General features: G+C 38.3%; 1 protein-coding gene across 2 annotated transcripts in view; it reads right to left on the bottom strand.

The window, feature by feature from the left end:
- Window positions 1-27,563, bottom strand: part of ADAM23 (ADAM metallopeptidase domain 23) — a 153,848-nt gene that overhangs the window by 64,537 nt on the left and 61,748 nt on the right. For both annotated transcript variants that reach the window (XM_012738876.2, XM_076005871.1), the window contains exons 4-5: window positions 19,130-19,193; window positions 896-978 (exon numbers count right to left, since the gene is read on the bottom strand). In XM_012738876.2, the coding sequence (XP_012594330.1) occupies window positions 896-978; window positions 19,130-19,193 (147 nt within the window). The remainder of the gene's footprint in view (window positions 1-895; window positions 979-19,129; window positions 19,194-27,563) is intronic.

The following is a 27,563-nucleotide window of genomic DNA, read 5'->3' as shown; positions in this document are numbered from 1 at the left end:
TTACTGCTCTGCGACGAAATGCATGGGTTGTGCAGATACGCTGCGTAGCCACGCTCATCACTAGGTCTTATTTTTGGGGTAGGGCTTATATTGCACAAATGTTTAGAAATCCTGTTACGGCTTATTTTATGGTAGGGCTTATTTTCAGGGAAACACAGTAGTACAAATTTCTGGTTAGGCAAATCCAGTATCGTTGGAAAGAAAACAGAAGGGTCTTTCACACATAAGAATAACCTAAAACCATCTGATTCTGAACAGGCAAATAGAGGTATTTTAGGCTTATAAATTGTGAATTTCCATCAAGGAGTACGACTCTGTGTCATACAAAACATACTTAATTTTGAGAGACACAGGATTTTTTATAAAAGGGTGAAAAGAAGAGTTTTAAGATCCTTTGTCATCACATGGCCAAAACTAGTTCTTTACATGAGGTGCTACCGTGCTTGGGTCTAAAAGGTGCCTACAGATGGTTATTTTAAACTTGACTCTAAGTCAATGCATGTCTTCTCTTTATCACCTACCCCCTTGCCTGGCTAACTGCTACTTATCCTCAGGTCTAACTGATATATCCTCTGGAATACACCTCTGGGAAACCTTCATGGGTTAGGTACGTCACTCCATAAGCCCCTATCCATCCCCTTTATAGCACCTTCCAAAATGGTAATTAAATATTAATGTATCATCACTTGTCTAATCTCTGAACCTCCTACAAACACTAAGTGTTAAAGAGGACAGGGACTTTGCCCTCGTTGTGCACCACTGCATATCCAGTCCCTAGCATGGGAGCGGCACAGAAGAGTCACTAAAATAAATATCTATAAAAGACAAAAAGGAAAGGGTGAATGGGTAAAAGCAAGCTTGGAGGGCAGGAGGACCCAGTGAGATTCCCACGTACTGAAGTCCATTGCAGGTAGACAGAGCCACCCTGGAGTTCTTGACGCCTCTGATGCTTCCATGGTAGTAGCAGTGCTCTCCACCCTACAAAGCAGAAGATTTAATTGACTGGTTATATTTTGCAAATCGTGACTCACTCTTTGGATGCTTCTTACAAAGCAAAAAGAAATGCAAGGGTGGGAATGTATGTGCACTGTGTATTAACAACCCCAGAAACTCCTCCTCTATGAAGTCACAAATAGGACTAGGCGATTTTTCAACTTTTCTATAACAAGTATGTGTGTGTATTAATGAAGGAAAAACACTTTCAAAGGACAACAATATCACTGATAAAATTTAGGTACATTTCTTAAGCATGTATTGTAGGAGTAGATATTTATCAGATGCTGTTATGGAATAAGAACTTCTACCTGAGATCCCAAAAGTGTTGTTTATAATCATTTTTGGTGGAAAACTATACAAAATCTTACTGCTTTCCTATCTTTTAAAATTAACTTTAAAAAAGTTTTTAGAAACAATATATGAACTTAGTTTTCATAGACAAATAATAACTACAAGATTTATTTTTTAGAAAACACAGCAGTTTTCTTTCCCCTTCCCTCTCCACTTCCAAGGCAACCATGTTTAACTCTTAGCTCTTTCTTTCGGAGTTTATCTATGTATTTTTGAACGGAATATTGATACTGCTATTGTCCTGATTGATTACATTTTAAAAATTATCTTCCTTATATAAAATCTTGAAAACCCCTCTTACCCCCAATATATTCCAATACACACTACAAGTTTTTGGTTAAATTGATATTTAGTGCTTCCATTATCAGTATATAAATATTATTCATAGCTGTGTCACTATAATTACATTTTCTTTCCTTGCTCCATTTTTGAGAAATTTTGCTTCATTATTTTGTTTCCTTATTTTCTCATGCAGCACTTAACACATTCCCTATTATCTGAGAATACTCTAACACTGCTTTCAATATGGTCAAAATCCATTTTGTTCCTAGAAACACCCCTCGTTTCCTTCCAACCTCCTGCTTTCGTCCACCCTTGCTGTGCTCCAGGCCTCACGCGCAGCAGCCAGCCAGGACTTCTTTGTAGCCTCACGGAGCTCCCTGAGCCTTCCTCCTATATTGGATCACAGATCCCACATCTTCCCCATTCAAAGCCCCCGACCCCCTTTTGTGGAGGCACATATTCTCTGGTACTCCTTGGAACCAAGAAGTGTTCATGGAAGATAAATTTGGTAAAAACTTGCATGTATGCAAATTTCTTTTTCAATCCTCACACAAGATCCCATAATTTGGGTGGGTAGAAAGTGCTTGGAAATTATTTTCTCTCATCATTTCAAAGGCATTGTCTTCTCATTTCTAAGGTTGCTGTTGAAACTTGGATATTATTCTAATGTTAGGCCTTTTCTATAAAATCTTGTTTTTCCCCTTGCAAGAAGACTCCAGGAATTACTATTTGTCCCCATTTTCACGAAATCTCATGATGTGCATTGGTGTGGGTCTTTGCTCCTTGTACTGGGTACTCTGTTTTCTTTTAATCAAGAAAATCATGCATTTTAGTTCTGGGAAGCTATTTTTTATGATTTCTCTCAGACTTCCCTCCTTTCCATTTTTCTACATAGACTGAGGCCCTCTCTCTACCAGACAAGGAAGAAATGGCCACCTGCTATAGGGGCTGGGGAGTTAGGTCTACTCTCCATGTAGACTTTCAACCAACCTTTCTGCTGCCTTCAATTCCTGAGCCTTCCTGGGATAAGTGACATTAGTTGGTTTGCTTCTTCTTAGTTTCTTCCCCACCAAAAGAATTTAGCAGAGCAGGAAAAGCTCAAGGCTAAGAAAGTGACCACTCATTCATCTGCTTTCCTCCTCCAGAAATTTTATGGACACTTCTCACCTGCTGCATTCTCTTCTCTTGTCTTTGTCCTCATGGGTTTATATCCTTCTTTATTCCCTAACTGTTATTTAGGAAGGTTATTAGGAGGGAATAGAGATATATACACATTTATACAGTTGTCCCTTGTTATACACAGGGAATTGGTTCCAAGACCCTGCATATACCCAAATCCATGCATACTCAAGTCCTGCAGTCAGCCCTTCAGAACCCACATATACAAAAAGTTGGCTCTCTGCATATGCAGGTTTTACATCCCAATATTGTAGTTTTGATCCGTTTCATTGAATATCCTCATGTAAGTGGACCCACAGAGTTCAAGCCCATGTTGTTGAAAGGTCAGTTATATATACATACTAATATATATCCATATATAATAATTTCTGTTCTTAAAACCAAACTTGCATGTAAATATTGACTTGTATGTGTCAAGTTCCATTTGCATATTCAACTTTGGAACTTATAAGGACAAATGGAATCACATATCTCAGCAATTTAAGAATCCAAGTTAATATTCAGTAACTAAATTTCAGAATCTTCACATGATTCTAAAAACAGCCATAGGTAACTGTAAACTCCATCAAACTGGCTATTTAGCACTTGTATCACACCAAAAGGCTATCTTAAGTGATTGTTAGAAGTGCATAGCAAACATTGTCATATTTACTTGACCTTTCCGAGAAAAGCTATTTCCAGATTTTCCTAAAAATAGTCAACTTTTCTCAGAAGCTATTTCCAAGTCCCTTCTTAGATCTAAGCTTCATTCACTTGCACTGAAAACCAAAGGTTGATGCTCTCTCACTATTAAGGTCATTGTTACCTGTTTGAATTAAGGTGGGATATTATCTGAATGGAACTGTGTATCTGAGTATGCATCACCATATTTTCCGGACCTTCTATAAGACTGGAGGTAACATCCATTCCCTGGTGTTTATCATAAGAAAGCTTTCATGTCTAAACTGTGTAGTTATGTCAAGCACTGTAAGTAATTCAGCAGTTTCCAATTTAGTACTAGTAGTAGTACTGGAGGATTTTCTGAGTTTCTTATTATGAAATTTATACCAAGATTTTTTTTAGGTATTACAGAAAAATACTATTTGGCAACTCTCCAGACCTATGCAGCTATTTTGTAAATACTGCTGCAGGTATTTGGTATAAAGTAAACCTCAACAGAGAAGATGCAATCCCTCCCAGGTAACAAGCATAACCGTGTGGGCCAGCACACAAAGTCTGTTTCCTGAGGGTGTCGTTAACCATGACTTTGGATAGTCAGCTCCAGGGGTGCCTCCCACCCAAGGACCGAGCCGCCACCTGCTACAATCAACTATATTTCACAGTAACTTCCATCTCCATGTACAGATGGGGAGCTGGGCACAAAGTGCTAAAAGGCTTTACTAAAAATAGCAAAGGCCAAAATGAATCTCACATCTTCAGGCTCTCAAGCTAGTGTTTCTTTCTCCAGCGAGGAAGGCCTCTGACACTTTCAGAAAGCTGGCTAGTGGCACCACACACGGGTGGGTCACAGACTTGTGACTTGGCAAACAGCAGGAAGGGGAACCAGAAAGGGCGAATTCAGCACATGACTCAAGTCTCTGTGCGTCCCCCTAGACATCAGCATCTTCGGTCAGTCAGTTAATTAAATTCAACAGAAATGGAGGATCTGATAAGGAGAAGTTATTGGCTAGTCAAAGGAAATGAAAAGTCCTAGCCGTATGCCCTTTACCTTTCTCAGCCTACTATCTCCACACAGCTGATCACGCCACAAGCCAGATAAAGCTCAAATAATAACTTGGCTCCTCAAGTCTGCTATGTTCAGAGTCCTTCAAATAATGGAACACCAAAGCCATGTGCATCTTTTAAAGCACTTCCTGATCAGAAATGGTTGTGACGCCATTGTGACGCCAGTGGAAAAAAAACAACTCGGAAGGGAAAAAAAAGACTCATCTTCCTGGTATCACTAATCTGATAACAGGAACTGTTTGATTCTACTTACTTTCATAGAAATAAAACCAGGTATTTCAATGGGACTTTTTAAATTGCCCCACCTTGGTGTCTGTTTAATTATCTGCTTCATAAAGGTCAATCAACCAGTTCTTACTATCTTCATTGCTTAAGAAATTCCCATAAACTTAAACATACACAGTGACTAAGCACTGATATTTTCAATTGACTCATGAAGGCCTGGATAAACATTTCAAAAGGTACTATACAGGCCTCAGCTAGGAAATGTGTATACTATGATATCTAAGATATTCATACATTATGAATATGTATATTCAATATGCATATCTTTAAATATTTCAAACTTATCAACTAGCAGGGTGCACCAATCTATTTTAAAAATCAGTGGGCTGATAGCAAAAGAGAAATAGAAAAAAAAGATATTTATAATTGGGCACATATATCTGAATTTGAATACTAAAGAATAAGGAAATGAAAAAAATAATTTTGGAGAATTGGGGAACATGTGACCCCAACACCAGTTTAATTATTTACCTTCATTAAATTCAAAGGGGAAAAAATGTTCTTGCAGTAGTTTAATTAATAAAGCATTAGAATAGTTTGGCTGTACCAATGCCATATAAATTTTTAAATAGTGCATATAAATTATACTATTCAAACTTAAAATAGCTTTGTGAGGAGCCAGTATCATCTGCTCTCTTGATTTCATGGAGCATCTTTCAACCCCATGCTTCTTTCATATTCTACAAATGTAGTCAGAATGTTGCCACAAAGGACAATATTTTGAATGATTAGCAATAATAATATCCACTTTAAAGTCAAAATTTAAATAACCGATAATCTTGCATCTAATATGAGCAGTTTGGTGGGGGTAGTCTTGTTTTCTCGGTTATTACTTAAGTGGATTTTTACCCAATGGTGAACAACTTTTTTAAAAAAATGGCTATTAATTCAAAGACTAAGAAAAAAAAAAACTGTAGTATACACAAAAGTAAAGGTGTCATCTTAATTTAGTGTAAAGGTAGAAATACAAGTTTTAAATTATCTAACTTTTTGGTTAGGAAAGGACACACAAACATGAATTTTTAAATCCAATTTTGGCAAGCTGAGAGGTAGGAAAAGAAGAAATGAAAATAGCTGGGCTGGGCTCGGTGGCTCACGCCTGTAATCCTAGCACTCTGGGAGGCCAAGGCGGGCAGATCACTCAAGGTCAGGAGTTCGAAACCAGCCTGAGCAAGAGCGACACCCCGTCTCTACTATAAATAGAAACAAATTAATTGGCCAAATAAAAAAAAAATATATATATATATATATAAAATTAGCCGGGCATGGTGGTGCATGCCTGTAGTCCCAGCTACTCAGGAGGCTGAGGCAGAAGGATTGCTTCAGCCCAGGAGTTTGAGGTTACCGTGAGCTAAGCTGACACCACGGCACTCTAGCCCGGGCAACACAGTGAGACTCTGCCAAAAAAAAAAAAAAAAGAAAATAGTTGAAGAAAAATAGTCTGAGAAATTTCATAAAATATTAATAAAGAAAGAGAGAATGGGGAAAAAGGAAAAGAAGCAGAAAAAAGGGAAGATACACACGCTCACGCACATAGATATATACAATGGAATATTATTAAGCCTTAAAAAAGAAGGAGATCCTACCATTTGCAACAACATAGATAAACCCAGAGGACATTATGCTAAGTAAATCAGTATTTGTTTAATGAATGAATAGGAATGGCTTATTCATGAACCTGAGTGACAAGACCACTCTTACAGGATTCTTGTTTGATGAAGAGGGTGAGTAAATAAACCCCCATTCCCCTCCTGCGGGTTTTTTTCTTTGAGATATAATTCATAAAGCATAAAATATACCCTTTTAAAGTATGTAATTCAGTGTTTTTTTTAGTATATTCACAGAGTTGTGCAACTATCATCATCACTAGCTAATTCCAGATTATCTTAATCACCCCCAAAAGAAATCCTGTACCCATTAGCAATCATTCCCCATTTCTCCTCTCCTCCACTCCACCAGCCCTTGGCAGTCATTAACCTACTTTCAGTCTTTGTGGATTTGCCTATTCTAGACATTTTAAAAAACCAAATCATATAATATGTGGTCTTTTGTGTAGGGCTTCTTTCATTTAGCATAATGTTTATAAGATTCATCTATGTTATAGTATATATCAGTACTTCTTTCCTTTTTATGGCTAAATAGTAATTCCACTATGTAAACACACTATATTTTCTTTATTCATTCATTCATTGAAAGACATTTGGGCTGTTTCCACTTTTTTACTATTATGAATAATGCTGCTATAAACATTTATGTACAAGTTTCTATGTGGACATATGTTTTTAATTCATGTGGATTATACCTAAGAGTGGAATTCCTGGGTCATATGGTAACTCTGTGCTTAACTTTTTGAGAAACTGCCCACTGTTTTTCAAAGCAGCCACACTATTTCACATTTCCATAAGCAATGTATGAGGGTTCCAATTTCTCCACAATCTCATCAGCATTTCTTATTGTCCATTGTTTTAATAATAGCCATCCTAGAGGATGTGAAGTGGTACTCACCAAAAGCATAGGCAACAAAAGCAAACACAGGCGATGGGGACTACATCAACCTAAAAATCTTCTGCACAACAAAGTAAATAATCAACAGAGTGAAGAGACAACTACAGAATGGGAGAAAGTATTTGCAAACCATACACGTGATAAGGATTAACCCTTTGCACTCGCTTGCTTTTTTTTCTCCATTCCTTTATTCTACTCGGGATTTAATTTTTTAAACACCCCAGATTTTACAAAGCATGGCAGTAGAATAAAAAACTGGAGTTTCTTTTCATACAAACTTATTTATTTGGATTTTTTAATATTTCAAATTATTGATACATTCAAAGAGTCATTTTAATCTCTATAATTTTTGCTAACCATGTGGAGTCACACTTGACATCTGAGTGCAAAGAGTTAATATCCAAAATATATGAGGAACTCAAACAACTCAATAGCAAGAAAACAAATAACCTGATTAGAAAATGAACCAAGGAGAATAGACATCTCTCAAAAGACATACAAATAGCCAACAGGGACATGAGAAGGTACTCAACATCACTAATTAGGGAAATACAAATCAAAACCACAATGAAGACCTAGTGCAGTGGCTCACACCTGTAATACCAGCATTTTGAGAGGCCAAGGCAGGAAGATCACTTGAGGCCAACAGTTGGAGACCAGCAACATAGGAAGATCCCATTTCTACAAAATTTTTTGTAAAAATTAGCCAGGCATGGTGGCAGCCTGGTGTCCCAGCTTCTAAGGTAGTGGCTGAAAGATAACTCAGCCCATGAGTTGAAGGCTACAGTGAGCAATGATCACACCAATGGGTTCCAGCCTAGGTGACAGAGCAAGATCCAGTCTCTTAACAAAATAAAACATACACAATGAGATAACACCTCATACCTGTTAGGATGGCTATTAACAAAATGACAAAAGATAAAAAATGTTGGGAAGAGCTGGAGAAAAGGGAACCCTTGTAACCTGTTGGTGGGAATGTAAATTGGCACGGCCATTATGGAAATGATAAAAAGGTTCCTCAAAAACTTAAAAGTAGAAAGGAAATGAAACATGAATGTCAAAGAAACACCTGTCATATTCATTGCAGCTTTATTCACAATAGCCAAGATATCAAAACAACCTAAGTGTCTATGGACAAATGAATGAATAAAGAAAACATAGGGAGGGGGCGGAGCAAGATGGCGGACGAATAACACCGCCAGACAGAGGGTCTCTACAGAAAAGACCAATTCTAGCAGAAACTAGAGGAAAGAAGCAAGAAGACGAGCATACAGCGGACAAGGGCCGGAAGGAGGGGTACCTGAGACTTCGGGAGACTCCACGGGAGGAGGCTGCGGAGGAGAACTGGAGGCTGAGACCACCGGAGCAGCCCGGAGACCAGCGGCAAGGGTAGGTGGAATTGCTGTTTCCCCTCCCCTGCATTCGGGACTGCTGGCGGGCTCCCCAGTGGGTGGAGAGACCTGCGGACATCAGCCCAGAGACTGCCGCCGCTTGCCAACGGTGAGCCTGTAGCAGACGTGGCACCAGGTTCCCAACTTCCTCCGGGCACCTCCGTGTGCACGGACCCGAGCCGCGCGGCAGGCGCCATATTGCCTCCTCCTCCCCTCCGCCGACCCTACCCGCGGCTGCCCAGAGAGACAATACAGCCACCAGCCGGAGGCACCTCCAGGGAACGGGACCTTCCCGTTTGGGACCCCGCCCGCCCTCCCAGGTGCTGCTGGCACCGTGTTCCCAGGAAAACGGTGCCGACTCAGAGGCTGAGAGACATAGATCCAGCTTGGGCTCCCTGTGGGTGAATTAGGACCGGAAATCCTCTCCCTGGTGGGAATACAGTTTGAACTCTGGGACCCAGAGGTCGGACCTGCAGACCAAATCCCCTGCACCGAGGGCTAGCATTGCCCCGGGCACAGAAGGATTATACGCGAACAGCCTACTGAGGGCTGTGTGCCTCCAGGGGCGGATCGGCGTCCTAGAGGGCAACCGTCCTCCCAGGAGGAGGCCGTGCGCCCAACCCAGGTGGCGTTCCTGTGCAGGGAACCTCCCCGCCGGCACCACAGTCCGGGGAGGCCGGGTGGCTTGTGGTCTGGCCTGCTGGCAGAGGCCCAGGAGTAGCTGCAGAGTTGGGGAGGGTGGAAAGAAGCGAGGCCTGCTGCAGACTGCGGGTCTCAGACAGCCCCACCCCCACCTCCAGACTTTCTGGCTGAGCGGGACCATTCCAGCCCTGCCCTGACAGCTTTCCCTGTAAGCTGAGAACAGAACTTTGACCCCTGCTAACGGCCTGAGGGCAGGCTTACCCAACCCAGCTCCGCCCAGAACGAGAGCTGATAACAGGACTCAAAATCAACACCATAGCCTGTTCCTCCAAGCAAACGCCACCTACTGACAGGGGCGGCATCTTGCACAGCCTTTCCACAGCATCCACTGACTCAATATACAGGGAGTGGTCCAATTTCACCCACAGGCACCACCTAACGCCTCAGAAACTAAACAAGGTGTGTGAATACCCAAACAATAACCTAAGGAAAGAAACAACAACTGATCGACATGGGAAGAAGTCAGCGAAAGAACTCAGGAAATATGAAGAACCAAACGGAAAACACACCCCCAAGGAGGAGCACCAGCCCCCTAGAAACGGACACCGACCAAAATCAGGCAACCAATATGACAGAAAAGGAATTTCGTATGTGGATCATAAGAACACTCACCCAGCTGCAACAACAACTCAATAACCAACACCAAGAAAACACAAAAAACCTCCAAGAAATGGAACAAAGGTTCAACAAAGAGATTGACACAGTGAAGAAAACTTTAACCGAAGTCCTGGAGATGAAGAATCAACTCAGAGAACTACAAAATACTGTGGAAAGTCTCAAGAACAGGGTAGATCAAGCAGAAGAAAGAATCTCAGAGCTTGAAGATAACACCTTCCAATTAAATAAATCAGTCACAGAAATACAGCAGAGAAACAAGAGAAAAGACCAAAGCCTATAAGAGCTGTGGGATTATGTGAAAAAACCTAACGTGAGGGTCATAGGTTTAGCCGAAGGGGAGGAAGACAACACTCAAGGGCTGGACAAGCTTTTTGAAGATATAATAGAGGAAAATTTCCCAGGCCTTGCTCAAAATCTCGATATACAAGTTCAAGAAGCCCAGAGGACCCCTGGGAGATTCAATGCAAACAGGAAGACGTCACGTCATGCAGTCATCAGACTGACCAAAGTATCAACTAAAGAGGCCCTTCTAAGAGCTGTAAGACAAAAGAAGCAAGTGACATACAAGGGAAAGCCAATTCGAATAACATCAGACTTCTCTAATGAGACTTTACAAGCAAGGAGAGACTGGGGCCCCATTCTCACTCTTTTGAAACAAAACAATGCCCAGCCTAGAATATTATTCCCTGCAAAACTAAGCTTCATATATGAAGGAGAAATAAAAACATTCTCAGACAAGCAAAGGCTCAGAGAATTCACCAAGACAAGACCAGCCCTACAAGAAGTACTTAAAACAGCGTTACGCACGGAACATCATAATAATAATCCACGGATATAAAAACAACCAAAACCCAAAGATATTAAAGGCCAGATATTACAATGGCTCAAGACAGAAATCATAGCAACAACATCCAACCCAACAGAATGATCAGTAATCTACCTTACCTATCAGTTCTCTCAATAAATGTGAATGGCTTAAACTCTCCACTCAAGAGACATAGGCTGGCTGAATGGATAAGAAAATACAGGCCAAGTATATGCTGTCTTCAGGAAACACATTTAACCTGCAAGGATGCACATAGACTAAAAATAAAAGGGTGGAGATCAATATTCCAAGCAAATAGAAACCAAAAGAAGGCTGGTGTGGCAGTTCTAATTTCAGACGATTTAGTTTTTAAACCAACAAAAGTAGTAAAAGACAAAGAGGGTCATTATATAATGGTGAAGGGCACAGTCCAACAAGAGGAGATAACAATTTTAAATATATATGCACCCAACTTAGGTGCACCCAGATTCATAAAGCAAACCTTACTGGAGCTAAGCAAATGGATTAATAGCAACTCCATAATCGCCGGAGATTTCAACACCCCACTGACGGCACGAGACAGATCCTCCAAACAGAAAATTAATAAAGAAATAATGGACTTAAACAAAACTCTAGAACAATTGGGTCTGACAGACATCTACAGAACATTCTACCCAAAATCCACTGAATATACGTTCTTCTCATCAGCTCACGGGACATTCTCTAAGATTGACCATATCCTAGGACACAAAGAAAATCTCAAGAAATTTAAAAAAATAGAAATCATACCATGTACTTTCTCAGATCACAGTGGAATAAAACTAGAAATCAACCCTAACAGAAACTCACATTTCTACACAAAAACGTGGAAATTAAACAACCTCCTACTAAATGATTACTTCGTAAATGAAGAAATCAAGACGGAAATAAAAAACTTCTATGAAGAAAACGACAATGGAGAGACAAGTTATCAACTCCTCTGGGACACAGCTAAAGCAGTTCTGAGAGGAAAGTTTATCTCCATAAATGCCTATAACCAAAAGGCAAGAAGATCACAAATAGACAATCTAATGAAACGACTCAAAGAGCTGGAAAAAGAAGAACAGACCAACCCCAAACCCAGCAGAAGAAGTGAAATCAACAAGATCAAATCAGAACTAAACGAAATTGAAAACAGGAAAGCTATTCAGGAGATTAATAAAACAAAAAGTTGGTTCTTTGAAAAAATAAACAAAATTGACACGCCATTGGCTAAGCTAACGAAAAGCAGAAAAGAGAAATCTCTAATAAGCTCCATCAGAAATGAAAAAGGAGATATCACAACTGATCCCAAAGAGATACAAGATACAATTTATGAATACTACAAAAATCTTTATGCACACAAACTGGAAAATGTGGAGGAAATGGACAAATTTCTAGAAACACACAGCCTCCCTAGGCTCAACCAGGAAGAAATAGATTCCCTGAACAGACCAATCTCAACAGCTGAAATAGAAACAGCAATTAAAAATCTCCCTAAAAAGAAAAGTCCCGGTCCAGATGGCTTCACACCTGAATTTTACCATACTTACAAAGAAGAACTAGTACCTATCTTGCAGAAACTATTCCACAACATCGAGAAGAACGGAAACCTCCCCGACACCTTTTATGAAGCGAATATTACTCTGATACCAAAACCAGGAAAGGATGCAACAAAAAAAGAAAACTACAGACCAATATCCCTAATGAATATAGATGCAAAAATTTTCAACAAAATCTTAGCTAACCGAATCCAGACACTTATCAAAAAAATAATCCACCACGACCAAGTGGGCTTCATCCCAGGGATGCAGGGATGGTTCAACATACGTAAATCTATAAATGCAATTCACCACATCAACAGAAGCAAAAACAAAGACCACATGATTCTTTCAATAGATGCAGAAAAAGCTTTTGACAAAATTCAACACCCTTTCATGATACGAACACTTAAGAAAATAGGCATAGAAGGGACATACCTAAAAACGATACAAGCCATATATGACAGACCCGTAGCCAACATCATACTGAATGGGGAAAGACTGAAATCATTCCCACTTAGAACTGGAACCAGACAAGGCTGCCCACTATCTCCACTTCTATTCAACATAGTGCTGGAAGTCTTGGCTACAGCAATCAGACAGGAAAATGGAATCAAAGGTATCCAAATAGGGGCAGAAGAGATCAAACTTTCACTGTTTGCTGATGATATGATATTGTATCTAGAAAACCCCAAGGATTCAACCAAGAAACTCCTGGAACTGATCAATGAATTTAGTAAAGTCTCAGGATACAAAATTAATACACAGAAATCAGAGGCATTCATATACGCCAACAACAATCTAATTGAGAACCAAATCAAAGACTCAATTCCCTTCACAATAGCAACAAAGAAATTAAAGTACCTAGGAATATATTTAACCAAAGAGGTAAAAGACCTCTACAGGGAGAACTATGAAACACTGAGGAAGGAAATAGCAGAGGATGTAAACAGATGGAAATCCATACCATGCTCGTGGATCGGCAGACTCAATATCGTCAAAATGTCTATACTACCCAAACTGATCTACAGATTCAATGCAATACCTATTAAAATCCCATCAGCATTCTTCACAGATATAGAAAAAATAATTTTACGCTTCGTATGGAACCAAAGAAGACCCCGAATATCAAGAGCAATTCCAGGCAACAAAAACAAAATGGGAGGCATTAATATGCCAGATATTAAACTATACTACAAAGCTGTAGTAATTAAAACAATATGGTATTGGCACAAAAACAGGAATATTGACCAGTGGAACAGATGTGAGAATCCTGATATAAAACCATCCTCATATAGCCGTCTCATCTTTGACAAAGCAGACAAAAACATACGCTGGGGAAAAGAATCCCTCTTCAATAAATGGTGCTGGGAAAACTGGATAGCCACCTGTAGAAGGCTAAAACAGGACCCACACCTTTCACCTCTCACAAAAACCAACTCACGCTGGATAACAGACTTAAACCTAAGATATGAAACTATTAGAACTCTAGAGGAAAAAGTTGGAAACACTCTCCTAGACATCGGCCTGGGCAAAGAGTTTATGAAGAAGTCCCCAAAGGCAATCACAGCAGCAACAAAAATAAATAAATGGGACATGATCAAACTACAAAGCTTCTGCACAGCCAAAGAAATAGTCATGAAAGTAAACAGACAACCTACAGAATGGGAGAAAATTTTTGCATCCTATGCATCCGATAAGGGACTGATAACTAGAATATACTTAGAACTCACGAAAATTAGGAAGAAAAAATCAAATAACCCCATTAAAAAGTGGGCAAAGGACTTGAACAGAAATTTTTCTAAAGAAGACAGAAGAATGGCCAACAAACATATGAAGAAATGCTCAACATCTCTAATCATCAGGGAAATGCAAATCAAAACCACAATGAGATATCACTTAACCCCAGTGAGAATGGCCTTTATCAAAAAATCTCCAAACAATAAATGCTGGCGTGGTTGCGGAGAGAGAGGAACACTCCTACACTGCTGGTGGGACTGCAAACTAGTTCAACCTCTGTGGAAAGCAATATGGAGATACCTTCAAGCGATACAAGTGAATCTACCATTTGATCCAGCAATCCCATTGCTGGGCATCTACCCAAATGATCCAGTGACACTCTACAAAAAAGACACCTGCACTCGAATGTTTATAGCAGCACAATTCATAATTGCAAGGCTGTGGAAACAGCCCAAGTGCCCATCAATCCAAGAATGGATTAATAAAATGTGGTATATGTACACCATGGAGTACTATTCAGCTCTAAGAAACAATGGTGATATAGCACACCTTATATTTTCCTGGTTAGAGCTGGAACCCATACTACTAAGTGAAGTATCCCAAGAATGGAAAAACAAGCACCAGATATATTCTCCAGCAAACTGGTATTAACTGAGTAGCACCTAAGTGGACACATAGGTGCTACAGTAATAGGGTATTGGGCAGGTGGGAGGGGGGAGGGGGGCGGGTATATACATACATAGTGAGTGAGATGTGCACCATCTGGGGGATGGTCATGATGGAGACTCAGACTTTTCGGGGGAGGGGGGGAAATGGGCATTTATTGAAACCTTAAAATCTGTACCCCCATAATATGCCAAAATAAAAAAAAAATAATTAAAAAAAAAAAAAAAAAAAAAAAAAAAAAAAAAGAAAACATAGGGCATATATACACAATGGAATATTCAGCCTTATAAAAACACCCAGAAAATCCAGCAACAACATAGTTGAACCTGGAGGACATTATGCTAAGTGAAGTAAGATAGGCACAGAAAGACAAATAGTGCATGATCTCATTTACATGAGTAATCTAAAATAGTCAAACTCATTGAAGCAGAGAGTAGAGTGGAGGTTGCCAGGAGGGGAAAATGAGATGTTGGCCAAAGGATACAAAGTTTCAGTTATGCAAGATAAATGAGTTCAGGAGACCTAATGTATAGCACAGTGACTACAGTTAACAATACTGCTATTATATACAGTACTTGAAATTTCCTAAGAAGGTAGATCTTAAATGTTTTCATTACAAAAAAAAAAAAGATAACCATGTGAGGTGATGCATGTATTAATTAGCTTGAGCATGGTGATAATTTCACAATGTATACAGCTATCAAAACATGTTGTTTTGTACAATTTAAATATATACAATTCCTATACATACAATTTAAGTTGTATAACTTAAATATATATATAATTCCTATTTTTCAATTATACCTCAATAAAACTAGAAAAAAAAAGAAACCATTCACAAAAGCCCACATGTTATATTTTATGTCCAGAATAGGCAAACTATAGAGACAGAAAGTAGACTAGTGATTACTTACAAAGCTGGTGAGAGAGAGGCTGGGAGCAACTGTTAATAGGTGGGGGGTTTCTTTGTGCGGTGATGAAAATGTTCTAAAATTAGATTATGTTGTGCTTGCTTCGGCAGCACATATACTAAAACTAGATTATGTTGATGGATGCGAAATTCTGTAAATATACTAAAAACAATTTAATTGTATACTTTATGATATGTAAATTATATCCCCCCAAAATTTGTTTAAATAAAAGAGAAAAATAAATAAGTTACTTTTAAAATTAGTTTTAAAAAATCAACAAAGTTGTTTTATTGTATACTATGTGCAAAGCATTAGAAGGAACTCTAATAAAAGCTATCGCTCTGTCTGGTACAGAACAAAATATCTTCCTTCTGCATCCACTGGTACCTAGCACCTATATTACATACATACATAATTTTTTACCTCTAGTTCCTATATTTGCTTCACATGGAAAGAAGCCCTTTTAAACCACTTCTGTCTAATAAGAGTAAAAGCCAAGATATTAACCTCTTCTTAGCAAGAAGTGGGCACAAGCAAGGGGCTTAGTAGTGGTGAAGTGGGAAAACCTACACAATCCTCTTTTCAACATGTGGGTTCATCATTTTGTTTGCAGCTAATTTGTAGAATATTGCCCATGTCTGCATTTATACTTAACTTCATAACCAAATAGGCTGTTCTTCTCTGGTCATGTGAATAATATTGTGTGTGTGACTCTGTGTGTGTGTATGCATGCTTTGTGTGTATGTACTTTTGTCTAAATAGTTTGAGATCTTTGGAAGAAAGCTTGCACAATGTGTAAACACAAGTTTAACCTAGCCATTCTTATATATTAATTTCTTTTTCTGGTATTTCTATACAAAGATTTTCTTAAATAATATGGAAGGCAATCTTCATGAAGTTTATTAAAAATGCTTTAAAATTATGTATGTAATGGTGGTGGAGGTGTGAGTTTACACAAACTTTCAGAAAGAAAAACTGTTAACAATATTTGGTATAAGTACCAAAAGCCTTTTAAAAAGATACTAATTCTTTGACCCCAAAAATTCCATTCTCAGAATTAATCCTTAAGCAACTATTAAAGATATATGCAAAATAAAAAAAAATTTTTTTAAAGATGCATGCAAAATAAAAAAATTAAAAGAAAAGATATATGCAAAATGTATTTGGAAGGCCTTGCCTTAGAGTTATTTGTACAGTGAAACACTGGAAACAATTTAAATGTCTATTATTATGGGATTTTAAAACAAATTATAGGCTGGGCATGGCGGCTCACGCCTATAATCCTAGCAGTGTGGGAGGCCAAGGCAGGCAGATTGCTCAAGGTCAGGAGCTCGAGACCAGCCTGAACAAGGGCCAGACCCCATCTCTACTAAAAATAGAAAGAAATTAATTGGCCAACTAAAAATATAATAAAAAAAATTAGCCAGGCATGGTGGCATATGCCTGTAGTCCCAGCTACTCAGAGGCTGAGGCAGTAGGATTGCTTGAGCCCAGGAGTTTGAGGTTGCTGTGAGGTAGGCTGATGCCATAGCACTCTAGCCCAGGCAACAGAGTGAGACTCTGTCTCAAAAAAAAAAAAAAAAAAAATTATAATAAATGAATTAGAAAGAATATTATCTAGTTTTTAAAAATAAAGGCTTAGAAAATTATTTAATACATGAGAAATTATTTATAATATTGTTAGATATTTTAAATCGTGCTACAAGGCAGTGTGCATGCACCATGTCATCCTGGATTTTTTGGGTGTATGTATAAATAAAGACACATACAAAACAGATGTTCATTCATTATCTATGAAGCAAGTAAGTTTGGATATAGGAGCTGTTTGGAGAAAATGGGTCATATGTGAGAGAAAAACAGTGAACACAAAAATAAACTGCAGTGAACACAACTTCCTTTGCCAGAGTTGAAATAGTTTTTGTTTTAAGTTTTAGTTACAACAGATAGGAGATTTGAAGTGTCTTATTAATAATAAAGACTCCTTCTGGGACCTCAAATGACCTCTGGAGGCCAATTTGCTATTCTGCTTCTTAAAAAAAAAAATTGACCAAGCTTCTTAGTGAGAAATTTGGATCAGGTTACTGCGTCCTGAAAAGGTGGCTCATTTGCTGAGTCTATAAAGTTCCATGCAATCTTGTCTACTCCAGGCTCATGATTCAGCATCCACAGTGCTCAGGGGCTTGGCACAGCTGACAGAAGCTTTGGCTTGTACAAATGCCAGGAAGTTCGATCCTGCACTTGATTTAGCATTTCTGCTCACTTCCCACAGCATTAACTTTTAGGGAGAGTCACCAACCCCCAAGATGCAACCTAAGGCAAGAACTGACGACTACTAAGAATAATACATGAATGTTCTTAATCTGTGGCATAAACTTCAAAAGCTAGAAAACATGAAATTATAAATATGTCAACTGTTACTTGGACAGTTATAAATCCTGAGCAATGTCATGGCCTCCTGGGCAGTATTTGCAATGAACCACCTATAAATATTTGTTGAGAGGCTATTGGGCTGAAAATCCCAGTTCCAACTTAGCAAATCTACATATGAAAGGTGCCACTTTTATGCTAACACTTGTTGGCAATCTAGAAAAAAAAAAATCCAGTGCTGTTTCCCCACTTTGTTTGTTTCCCTGTTTCCTCTCCCATGCCCCTGGTATCTGTGGGTACTGCTCAGGCTCAATGGCACTCTGTTGACTTCCTAAAACTCAGAGTTGCTTTGTGAAGCCATTCCAGGGATTTGCACCTTGATGGAGATCACTGTGTTTCTTGCATACAAATAGTCTCTCTCTTGCTTTAATTTAAATCCACTTGCTCTTTAATGACCCTCCACAAAGAGCAGAAAAGTTAGTCTCCCACTGAAGGAAATCCAATTACCTTTATATCACAATGCTTGGTAGCCTTGAGCAGGTTTATTTGCCCTCTCTCTGCCTCACTTTCTTCTGTTGTACAACAAGAATGACAACATCTACCTCACTGTTGTGAAGGTTAAGAAGAAAACTATTCCCTAAATCTTACTTCCCCCAACTGTCCTCTGCCCTTCTTGGTAAACAGTCATTGTAGTAACTCCCCCCCCCCAATCTTCTAATTCACATTTGATGACCTTGAGCCTGGTCCTTCCTTATCTACTACTTTAAGGGGCTGATAGGGAACCATATAGTTCTTTATATCATTACATAATGTATTATATGTATAACTAGAAAAATAAATATCTCTTAATGGTCCCGAATATACAGAATCTCTAATGTTATCTCAAACATTTGTAAGTTTTCATAAATTTGTCCTCACTAAAAATAGCACCACTGTGTAAGAGGACAGGTGATTTTATTGAGATAGATATCAAAATCATGCAGTGTACTGCTCAGTCCCATGAGAAGTATACTTTACTATAGCATTTCCAGACAGTAGTGACCGTACCTTAGAGTACTGTGGTTTCCCATTTTCGTAGTGAATTTCCACATAATCAGAAGACAACAAACCACTACAAAGGAAAGAAAATAGAGTGATTTCTGCATCTAAGACACAAGGAGGTTTAAAAATAACCGGCTCAATAAATGAACAGGAGCAGCATGCAAACCACAAATGGCTGCGGTCCACAGTTAGAACAGTAACAGGTAATCATCAACAGTCTCCCACGTCGGCCAGAACTAAGGCAAGAACTGACGACTACTAAGAATAATACATGAACGTTCTTAATCTGTGGCATAAACTTCAAAAGCTAGAAAACATGAAATTACAAATATGTCAACTGTTACTTGGACAGTTATAAATCCTGAGCAATGTCATGGCCTCCTGGGCAGTATTTGTAATGAACCACCTATAGATATTTGTTGAGAAGTTATCGGGCTGAAAATCCCAGTTCCAACTCAGCAAATCCACGCATGAAAAGTGTGGAACAAATCATCCCCCGGTCTGTTAAAAAAAAGGCAAGATATAGACAAAAAAATTTACAGGTGAACTTTATACATGCTATTCTGCATCTAATTGATATGTTAATTAACACAGAACAAACCAAAAGGCAAGTAACAGGAGGAAACAGATCCTATTAAAAAATCAGACAATTGTACTCTAAATAATTGGAATTTCATAAAATATAATCACTGAGGAATAGTATAGAACAAGAGTCTACAATTTTTTTTTATAAAGGCCAAATAGTAAATATTTAAGGTTTTGCAGGTCACATGGTCTCTACTACAACTAATCAACTCTGCTGTGGTGTCACAAAAGCAGCGTCAAGCAATATGTAAACAAACAAGTGTGGCTGTTTTCCAATAAAACTCTATGGACATTGAAATGAGAATTTCACATAATTTTCCCATGTATTGCAAAATGTTATCCTTTTTTATTTTTTTCAGCCATTTAAAAATATACAAGATATATATTTTTTTATTTTAGCTTGCAGATTATACAAAAGTAAGTATGGCCAGATTTGACCTGTGGGTCATAGGTTGCCAACTCCCGGTATAAAATAACGGTTAAGAACACACTCTGGGCCAGGTACGGTGGCTTGTGCTTATAATCCTAGCACTCTGAGAAAGCAAGGTGGGAGGATTACTTGAGCTCAGGAGTTTGAGACTAGCCTGAACAAGAGTGAGACCCCCATCTCTACTAAAAATAAAAAAATTAGTCATGGTGCATGCCTGTAGTCCCAGCTACTCAGGAGACTGAAGCAGGAGGATCACTTGAGACTAGGAGTTTGAGGTTGCAGTGAGCTACGATGATGCCACCGCACTCTAGCCAGGGCAACAGACGGAGACTCGGCCTCAAAAAAAAAAAAAAGAAAGAAAAAAGAACAGCCTCTGAAGTCAGACCAGGGTTTAAAACCTAGTCCAGCCTCTCACTACTGGTGAGACCATATTCACGTGTCAAACAGAGATAGGCAAGAGTGTGACTCTCATGGGACATTGTGAGGATTGTAGGAAGCCATGAATATGCAGTACTTCGTCCAGAAATCAGCACTAAGTGCACAATAATAAGCACTGTGGCTGTCACTATTTTTATTTTAACTCACCTTCTTAAAACATGTTTCTCCCTATACAACATGGAAATACAAAAGGTACCTCCTAAAGAGCATCAGACTGTTAGGACATCTGGGTTCCTGTTTGGGCTCTGTCACCAAGAATGATGATAACAAGTGATAACTTGCATTTATTGGCCACTCACTACATCCTGGGCACCGTTCTGATGGTTATAAAGGTATTAACTCATTTAATCCAAATGGTAACTGAGGATACAGGAACAGGTCCCACTCTGAGCCAGTTGTACGCCCTAAATTTAGGTCTTTATTTCCTCCTACACAAAATGAAGGGCTGGAACAGAAGATTCCTCAGGTTCCTTCTTGCTCTAACATTTCTGATTTTCTATAATTCTGCCTAATAGCAGGCTTTCCTTGACACTACTTTAGCTGAAGAATGGGAAGATTCAATGATTCTGCATCATCTTGAGAGCTGCATCAGACACACTCTAAAATAACACAGTGATGAGCACTAGAAAAGGGGTGCTTAGCGCCAGTCAACAGAGTAACTGGGAGCCCCATGTGTGTGGCCAGCATGGATTCCTGTGTGCCCCAAATGACAATCTATCCAACATAAAAATAAAGCAGATGCTTATACTTTAGACATGTTTTCCTATTGAAAGCAAATGTGTATCAACTGATGAGTCTACACTGAAACTAAATTATGGAATGTCTACTCATTTCCTTTTAAAAATCTAATATATATAAAAAAAATCTAAGTAATAGTAAAAGTAATGACAATGCTTAACACTATATACATGGGAATATCTGACAGGGTGCAGAAACTTCTTTCATTGCTAATTAAGTCAGCTACCAGCACTGTGAATATTACACAAACAGGGTCGTTGATGGTTAACATTGCTCTGAGGAAAGCTTCTATAACACCAAGAGGCAGAGAGGTTTCCCTAACTGTATTCTGTTAATGATTACATCTCCCCAGAGGTAATTCATTATTTTCAAAATTTTCAACCACACAATCACTGGAGCATGCCTAAGAGTTGGAAACAAAGTTATTTTAGATCGCTACTTTTGCCTGTAATTACAAGGGCAGATAATAGCATTCTAACCATTATTGTCAAATCTGATAAAGGTCACTTTAATTATCTCATTTCCCCCTTTTAAAGGGCCTCTTTCTCCCAGGGACATACCTATTTCTAGTATCTCCTGCATTTTAGAGTCTTAAGGAAGAAAAACAGCTACTTTTCAGGGAGCCTGTGACAAGCACAGAGACAAACACGGCGCCATGCGCCCCTCCTCCCGTACCCGTCTTCCAGCTCCTATAAATAGCACGACTTCCCATCTGCTCCAATCTTTCCTTCTGTCTGACCACAACAAGCCCTCCCTTGAAACTGCTTCTTCCACTCACTGCAGGGTGTCCCCACCTGCCATAATGCCTAGTGCATAGCAGGCCCTTAATCAATATTTGCTGAGTGAGCAAACATCTACCAACACCAGCTATATGCCAGGCCTATACCACGTACTGGGAAGAGGAGATGAAGAATGCAACCCTCTGAAGTTGAAACTAAGCAAAATCAGCGCAAATGTGCAAGACTGATCATTTTACTAGAAAATATCCTCGTAATCTCCTTGAAAATGAATTAATGCCAACTGAAATGTAATCCAATTAATTATAAAAGCCTTGAAGTAACATTGAAATGAAATTTTTGGTGATGGACAAATAACACTGAAAAGGAAGCACCGAACAATTGATTGTGCAGGAGTATCTCTCCAGCCCCACCCAGCCAAGAAGGCACAGATAATCTATATCTCTGCAAGACTGAAATCCCTGTTGCAGATGTTTTCTAAGTCCTTTCCTCTACCTCTGTTCTCTGTAGTTTCCCTAGTAGAATTGTCTGCTGGAAAGAGAATGCTCTGAAATGCCAATACTCATCTATTTAGCAACTGTGGACCCAAACAAAAATTGGCATTTTACTTTGTTGATCAGCCAATGGGGTATTTGGTTCTGAAGAGTCTAATAGCTTGTGGGAACTGATTAAAGGCAGATTCTGAAAATCCTAAATTCTAAAATAATCATCTTTTTTCAATCATTTAAGTTACAAAAAATCTATATACTATGGCTACTCACATACTTCTCATACAGGTTATCTGGTGAAAGAGGGGTGACCTTTGGAAGTAAATGGATAAATGCAGGATGGAAGTTCAAAGCTAGGGGGAGGAGAGTTGACGGACTGGAACATGGAAACTCTTGAACCTACACACTCTGCACCTTCATGGTGGATCTGCACCACCAAAGTAGTAAAAGGAACAGGAACTCTATAATCAAATTAAATATGATATTACTCAAAATATGAATGATAAGTACCTTCAAGACACCAAATTGTAAGAGCAGGAGAATGGTAAGGCTTTTAAATTCAAACTTGACAAATGAGCCAAGAATCAGGTCAATGAAGGGGACTGTAACAGAAATAATGCTGTGTATCCACCAAATGCCATTTCATTCTTCCCTTCCTGGCATGGTATGAGCACTCTTCACAGAATCCCCAGTGGTTAGGGTAGGGCTAAGAGAATGGATTATGGCTAATGAGGGATGGGGAAAGTGATTCTGTCTCTCTAGTGTGACCATTAAAATCCCAATAGGATTATCCAAGCTCTCTCTTCCATGGCAGCCCTGGAAGGCAAATGCTCCAGATGGCATCACTAAGAGATGGATGCAGCCTAGTTCACTACATCATGATTTGGAGAAGAATGGCCTAAAAGAGCCACTACTCTTGTATTAGACCATAAGGTGGAGAAGAGATAAAGTTTTATAGTCTCAGATTTCATGTTTGTTACTAAAACATCTAAACTATCCTAATTTCAGGATTTATCACAAGAAATTCTTTCAGAAGTTTATATTTAAAGAATTTCATAATCATCAGCAAATAAACATACAAATGGAGCTGCTAGTATATTAAAGCATTCCAAATTCACATGAAGAGAGAGATTTGCCTTAGGAAGGTTTGGCCTATAAATATACATATATTTATATGCAAACAAATATATATATAATGTAAATATATTTGTTGGAGTCTTTGTGTTTGAGAGTCACGTGTCTAACCTAAGTTAGATTCCTTTTGGGGTCTGTGATTACGTTTCATATGGCCACTGTGTTAGAAAGGCCTTGAGTAGGTACCTTAGATTCTCTCTCTCTGTGATAACATCAGTAGGTAGATCTAGGGGAGAGGGGCCAGCAGTCTGAGATGTGGGAGTAAGGAAGCTATGAGCCAACATTCATGGTAAGACACTGGACTTGTCAAGTAGTGACCAGCCATGCTCTTGGCCACACGACATCTTTGTTCTTAAGTAAAGATTAACACACATATCCTATTTCAACTGTCAGCAGTAAAACATGTAAGTTACTTCCACATGTGTTCAAATTACAACTGGAACAGAAGTCAAAGAGTGAAAAAATTAAATGATATCTAGAAAAGGAGCTCCATGGATGTCCATTTTCATAATGCAAATTCAGTCATCTGATTATCCTCTGCTTGACAGTACTTAACTTCTCAGTACTAGAAACCCTGACTAAGTCCATTTGGCCCTGGACAGATTCATCCAAGAAGTCTCCTGCCACCCCTTCCCACATGCCCCACAGTCATCCATTTAATTAATGACAACCAGTGCTGTCACTGTGGAGACCCTTGACTTTATAAGGCCCAGTACATGAGAACATATACAGTGAAGGACCAAGCCCACTACCTCTTCTCTTTAGAAGCTTCTCTCTTTTTTTTTCTTCCTTTTATACACATACGATATTTTTAATTCATCAGATAATTACTAAGTAGTAATGAAGACAGACACAGAATTTACACTCAGTACATTCATACATACATAAGCTTGTAACCTATGATTATGCTTCTGTTATATTGCCTTTCTTTTTGAAAACAACAGACTTAAAATGTAAAACAATTTTTCAATCTCAACTTTTCCAAAGTTTAAAAAAAAAAAATTTAGGCTCCTACCACCTAAAATAGTTTTTATACCAAAAGTTGTTTCAGCTAGAAAATATATATATTCCTTTGAATGTAAACAATACAATAAGACTTCTAAGCTATGGTAAAAGATTGTAGACATGAACAGGTTGGGATTTAAGAGTATAGCAATGATATGTTAAGTGGGTGAAAATAATTATAGGTTGAATAGAGACTTTGTGTTAAGTCAGACAAAGATGGCATGCTAAGTGAAGGCTGGGGAGTGTGGGCATACTTCATAGGAACAGAGCTGCAGGCGCAGAACATCCCTAACACGAACGGGATGTAGAGCTTTAAGCTTCTTTGAGGTCACAACAGGAATTTAATGAGTTCCTAAGCCACATGGGAGATCACAGCAGAAACTTCAATGTGTAGGTACTCCTACATCTCAGGTAATAGTCCCATGAACCATAATACAGTTTAGAAAACCCTAGTTTATATAATGAGGGCAAAAAACATAGGCAGGGCTGCAAGTTAATAGCAGAGTGAAGAAAGGAAGAGTCAGGAGAGAAATAAAGAATGGACTTAAGGAGTTAAAAAAAAACTGAGAACCCCACTCAGAAGGCTTGCTCAGTGAATAAGAACCAATGAGTGTTCCCTTCCGAGGAGGTGGCATCATAAGAAAAATATTTAACTAAATAAAAATATAAGATGTTTAATTTCTTTCCCCTCACTTAAAACCAGACCATATGTAGTGGTTAACACATTTTTAGTTGTGGCTACCAGTACTTCTGCAAGTATTCCAATAATTTTGAGATCCCTTTATGACAGAATCATGGTTACTTTCACAATTTAGTTGTACCCCCATATGTGATGAAACAAATAAAAATTTAAACACAGGGGAAACTGAATCCAAACAAAGATTACATGTCTTTTGAACACAGTTACATATGACTGAAATGCTATGATGTACAAATTTCAAAGCTAATCATGATTATTATAGTTTGTTGAGTATTGCTAATCCAGGTTCTTTTCTGATACACCCAATATTTATTAACACAACTATCAACCAAATATTACACAAGTGAAATTGTAGAGAATGGATAAATATCCATTAACAACCTTGTCTTCTAGTAACCATGTACAGAAGAAACAACTCTCTTCCAAGTCCAGTTCTTGCCACATTCTAGAAAAGAACTTGCTACTTCTTTCATTTTTCAGTCTGTACCAAAAAACTGCACATTCATTCATACGGGTTCTGTTGTTCCCAGATACGTATGAAATGGTCAAAAGAATAAAAAAAAAAAAAACAATGGAAAAATGATCAGAAATAATAAGAGTTAAGTAAGGTGGCTGGTTACAAGAGAAATATGCAAAAATAAAATGCATTTCTATGTGCACCAGCAAAAATAGAAATAATAATAGAAATAATTTGGAGGGAAAAGTTTCTACTAACAACAACAACAACAACAAACTTTATATATATGTATATCTGTGGTGGATATATACACACACATATATAATATATAAAAAATATATGTCCACATATATGTTTACTGTATATGGAGATATATATACACACATACATATGCATACGTATATATAAATAATCTAAGAATAAACTTGGGTTTAAATAAACATGAAGAAATGTGTATATAAAGTAAACTGAGAATCCTTACTGAGAAACATAAAAGAAGTCATGACTGACTGAATCATAGTCTCTGATTCTCTGTGGGAACATTCAATATTATAATGATGTCTATTACTCTAAGCCCACTCTATAGTTTTAATATAACTTCAAACAAAATCTTGGAAAGTTTTTTTCTTAATAAAACAATTCTAAAATTCATCTTTAAAAAAATGCTTAAGACCAGTCCAAACACTTTTCCAAAAAAAAGAAGTAACAAAAAGGACCTTATAGTACCACCATAGTAACTGAAGGTACAGAACACTGGCCTAATTAGACAGATGGCCCAAAGGGCAGAACAGAAAGTCCAGAAAAAGATTCAAGTTCCTACCAAAAACTTAATATATAATAATAATGGCATTTTAAATCTGTAAAGAAGAGAACAAAGGATAAATATGGTTGAGACAAGCGACTAAACTTTTGAGGAAAGAAAATAAGATCTCTAAATTACATCTTAACTAAATGAATGACATATGCATTAAAGGCACATATGTTTTAAAATAAATTCATAAATTTATTATAAAATACAGCTGAATATTAAAGAGAATAAGCTTCTTAAGAAGTCATAAAAATAAACATAGATAATACTATTTAAAAAATTTAAACTTCCATGAATAATAAAAAAAAATTTTTAGCCGGGCGCGGTGGCTCACGCCTGTAATCCTAGCTCTCTGGGAGGCTGAGGCGGGCGGATTGCTCGAGGTCAGGAGTTCGAAATCAGCCTGAGCAAGAGCGAGACCCCGTCTCTATTATAAATACAAAGAAATTAATTGGCCAACTAACATATATATAAAAAATTAGCCAGGCATGGTGGCGCATGCCTGTAGTCCCAGCTACTTGGGGAGGCTGAGGCAGGAGGATCGCTTGAGCCCAGGAGTTTGAGGTTGCTGTGAGCTAGGCTGACGCCACGGCACTCACTCTAGCCTGGGCAACAAAGTGAGACTCTGTCTCAAAAAAAAAAAAAAAAAAAATTTCAAGACAGAGAAAAAACATTTGCAAAATACATCAAAAACAAAGGGTTACTATCCTTAACATAAGAAGCCCTTGAAAACTAAAACTAAATAAAAACAAAGAACCCAATAGAAAAGTGGACAAAAGGCACATTCACAAAATAGAATATACAAAATACGACTAGCAATAAAAGACCTGTAAATTAAAATAATGTAAGAAACCATCTTCCCCTATCAACTTAGAAAATAAAAATGAATGACAGTAGCCAGTGCTGGCAAGGATGTAAAA

The sequence above is a fragment of the Microcebus murinus genome, chromosome 8 (genome assembly GCF_040939455.1).
Source record: "Microcebus murinus isolate Inina chromosome 8, M.murinus_Inina_mat1.0, whole genome shotgun sequence".
Taxonomy (NCBI): Eukaryota; Metazoa; Chordata; class Mammalia; order Primates; family Cheirogaleidae; genus Microcebus; species Microcebus murinus.
The sequence above is the reverse complement of the archived record's forward strand: the minus strand, read 5'-3'. Positions and strand labels throughout refer to the sequence as shown.